Source organism: Glossina fuscipes, unplaced genomic scaffold, assembly GCF_014805625.2.
Source record: "Glossina fuscipes isolate IAEA_lab_2018 unplaced genomic scaffold, Yale_Gfus_2 0, whole genome shotgun sequence".
NCBI classification, from domain to species: Eukaryota; Metazoa; Arthropoda; class Insecta; order Diptera; family Glossinidae; genus Glossina; species Glossina fuscipes.
In genome coordinates, this window is record NW_023998414.1 from 15,638,120 (window position 1) to 15,641,621 (window position 3,502).

At 38.8% G+C, this 3,502-nt stretch overlaps 1 protein-coding gene across 1 annotated transcript in view; it reads right to left on the reverse strand.

Moving 5' to 3' along the window:
• Nucleotides 1-2,595: 2,595 nt before the first annotated feature.
• Nucleotides 2,596-3,502, reverse strand: part of LOC119644847 (putative uncharacterized protein DDB_G0277255) — a 24,445-nt gene continuing 23,538 nt past the window's right edge. The window contains exon 5 of the mRNA XM_038044608.1: nucleotides 2,596-2,606. Coding sequence (XP_037900536.1) covers nucleotides 2,596-2,606 — 11 coding nt within the window. The remainder of the gene's footprint in view (nucleotides 2,607-3,502) is intronic.

Here is a 3,502-nt window from a genome sequence, read left to right on the forward strand (position 1 = left end):
TCGTCCAGCCAAAGAGAAACACGATGAGATGTTAATAAAATAGGGTTCCTATTATTACCCGTCAATTTGAAAGAATTGAACGATTGATGGTGTAAGGATTACTTTTAACCCCTTGCACTTTTGCGTCGACATCATATGTTTTATACCAAAGCCCATGTCGACATTATATTATTTGGGATTGTTGAAAAGGGTGGAAGTGCATAGGGTTAAGGATGCAACAATCATCCCATAACCATTCAATCAAATCATAACCATATACCATATTTAACCATAGGAATCAAAATGAGTAGAAATAATAAACAATATATTGCTAACAGAAATTGTGCGCAGGAATGACCGTAATAACGTTACTGAGTACGCCTACCGAGTATATGAAAACGAAAGAATATATCTGCTTGCGGCATTAATGGCTATGCGAACCATTAGCTTTAGTTTTTCACTTTAGCAAATAAGTTACGACTTACTTTCAACTAGTTGTGGTTGTAGTCGTTCGCTAACAAGCAAAACATGCAGTCTTGAGCAAAATAAAGTCGGTAGAAAAAGTTGACATATACAAAACCTTTCGTTATAAAATAAATATAGATTCGCACTGAAAGGAAACAGCTCAAGGTGTTTCAGAGGAATTACAGGAAAGAACATAAAACCAGAATAGATAGATGCGCTAAAACAATCACAAATTGTATACGGAAGAAGATCAGGCTTTGATTTGCAACTGATACTAAACACTTCTAATGGAAACCGCACACACACACATACACACATACACACACATACACACATACACAAACATCGTTGTGATTTCGTAGCGCGCGGACGTGTTCGAAAGTGCTTCGTTTATATCATAGGCGATTGTTATCAGAAAATTATCCTAGAGTGGAATTCTTGTATCGGAAAGATAAGTAAACGATAATTAAAAGAGTGATAGTGCTTTTAAGCGTCTTATTTAGTTATAAAGGCATTTAAAATAGAAAGTGAGGGATCAGGTTTCGTTTTCTTTATTCTTTTTCTCCCTTTTCTTCTCTGTGGGTTTGCCCGCTTTCGTGCTTATTTGGAGGTCGTTTAGTGCCGCCCAGGTAAATAAAGAAGGTGAGCAAATCGCGGGAGGACATTGCCATCTATTGCTGCTATAAAGCAACCCTGTGCATCTGCGAAATGTTTTAAAACATTACGCAATAGCACAGACTTACTCCTTGTTTTTCAAGGAACAGCTTAGTGTAGTACAGCTGGGGGCGACATTAATTTAACAAGCAGTATTGGTCAACCCTACACCGACCCAGGGCCTCTGAGGTGAAAGACTAACAATAAAGTAAGTAAAAAATTTGTACAAAATACCGCCAACGATAAAAACATACATACAGAAACATACATACAAGAAACGGACTTGCGTACAAGGACGTCACAAACATACACATACACAAGTAGATATACATAAATACATTAAAATAAACACACACGAACACACGCACACGAACTTATACATAGATATATACATCCACACAAACAAACGTAAGAGGAATTCTCATATACATACATTCATAACTACATATACAAGTAAACTAACATATATAACACTAATACGAAAATTATGCCGGCCAAAACCGGAAATAAAGGGACACCTCAAAGCGCACAAGGCGCCACGGGGGATAGTCCTGAAGTGTTACCAGATCCGTTCAAAAGGAGTATTCGAATCCAACGCTCACCTGAGCAAATCGCCGGGCAACATACGCAAATGAGAAGTCAGTCCTCTCCACCGATCCTTCAGGAGGAATCTTTGATGATAAGAGAAGGTGAAAACTCTTTTGTCGAGCCAGGAAAGAAAATTGGAGAACTCATCGAAATGATGGCCCCAACTCCTTCTGCTCCGGCTAGGCGTACCATTCATCAGCCGATGAGAGATTTGGTGGACATGCTAGCTGTGCTCCATAAAAAAGCCGCAAAAGAATTAGGAAATAAAATACCAAAAAAAGTGGTCAGAGATGGCACAACCCAGACCGAAAAAGGAGGCAGAGTAAATGCCACGAAAAGGCTCAGAGAGGAGGGATCCACGGATACTACTCCTGCGAAGAAAAGTAAGCGGGCCGGTGATGGGATAAATACCAAAAAGGAGGAGCCAAAGCAATCAAAATGCGAAAATGAAGACTGGACCGTGGTCCAAACAAAAAATAGAAAGGTCAAGCCAATCAAATTGGTGAATAGGCCGGATGCAATTGTAATCAAGCAAACGGGTACTATGTTATACAGCGATATACTGAAAAAAGTTAAAAATGATGGGGAGCTGCAAAAAGTCGGAAAAAATGTGACAAGAATACGTAAGACACTGAAAGGAGATATGCTGCTGGAGTTTAAGCAAAGTGCGAAGGATGAAAACTCTGCTTACTCGAAATTGGTGCAAAAAGCGCTAGGCCAGGAGGCTATTGTTAAACTAATGACCACGCAGACAAAGATCGAATTCAAGGACCTGGATGAAGTTACCTCAGCGGATGACTTAATAGCTGCCATAAATACGAGCTTCAGTTTTGGTTGACTACAGCATGAGAGAAGTTGTGACCCTCCGAAAAAAATATATTAGAAAATAACAAAAAATTATTAAAAAAATTATCTGTCATCTAAAAAAGTATAATGTGTTTAACAATTCTCTTCAAATAGTTTTGAATAAAGTATGAAAGAAAAAGTGACTTTCGTTATTATTTCTCTTAGTGAAAAAAATAAAAATATTGTATGTAAGTGTATTTACATGAGGTGTAAAACACAGACCAGATTACATTGGATGTGGATAAAATTAATGGAATGTTAATCAAGAAATCCATAAACGCGCGTGCCAAGCTCTCGAAAGAAGACCGTTCAAAATATTTACGAAAAAATGCTAAGCAGCAACAACAACAACAGCGTCAACCTAAACACTTTCTACGACAACAACACGTTTTACGGACAAGAAAAGAGGATGAAATGCGAAACAAATTAAAGAGAGTATTAAATAAAAGAAAGCAACAGCAACAAATAATAAATCTGCACAATTAAGAAAAGAAAAGAAATAAGTGAAAAATAATAAAAAACGAATTTTAGCAAAGAACGAGCTATAAGTAAAAGGTTGGCTGGGTAGTGAGCAGGATTAGAGAAAAATCCACAGATCTTTAGATGCGTCGAGGCAGGCCACATTGCTAGAAATTGCAAAGGAAAGACAGATAGAAGCAAGTGCTGTCTAAAATGCAGCGAAGAAGGGCACCGCGCAAGAGACTGCAATAAGAGCCCGTGCTGTGGGATTTGCAAGGAACAAGGCAAGCCGCATGATCACCCAATGGCCGGCAGAAATTGCCCGGTAAATTCACGCGGCGCTAACAACAATGGACAGCCATGAAGTGTATGCAAATAAACGTAAATCACTGTCGTACTGCACAAGAGCTGCTAAAACAGAACGTCAGAGAAGCTACGATTGACATAGTAGCCGTAAGTAAGCTATACCAGGTAGGCTCCGGAAACAGTTGGGCAAAGGACAAGACTGGAA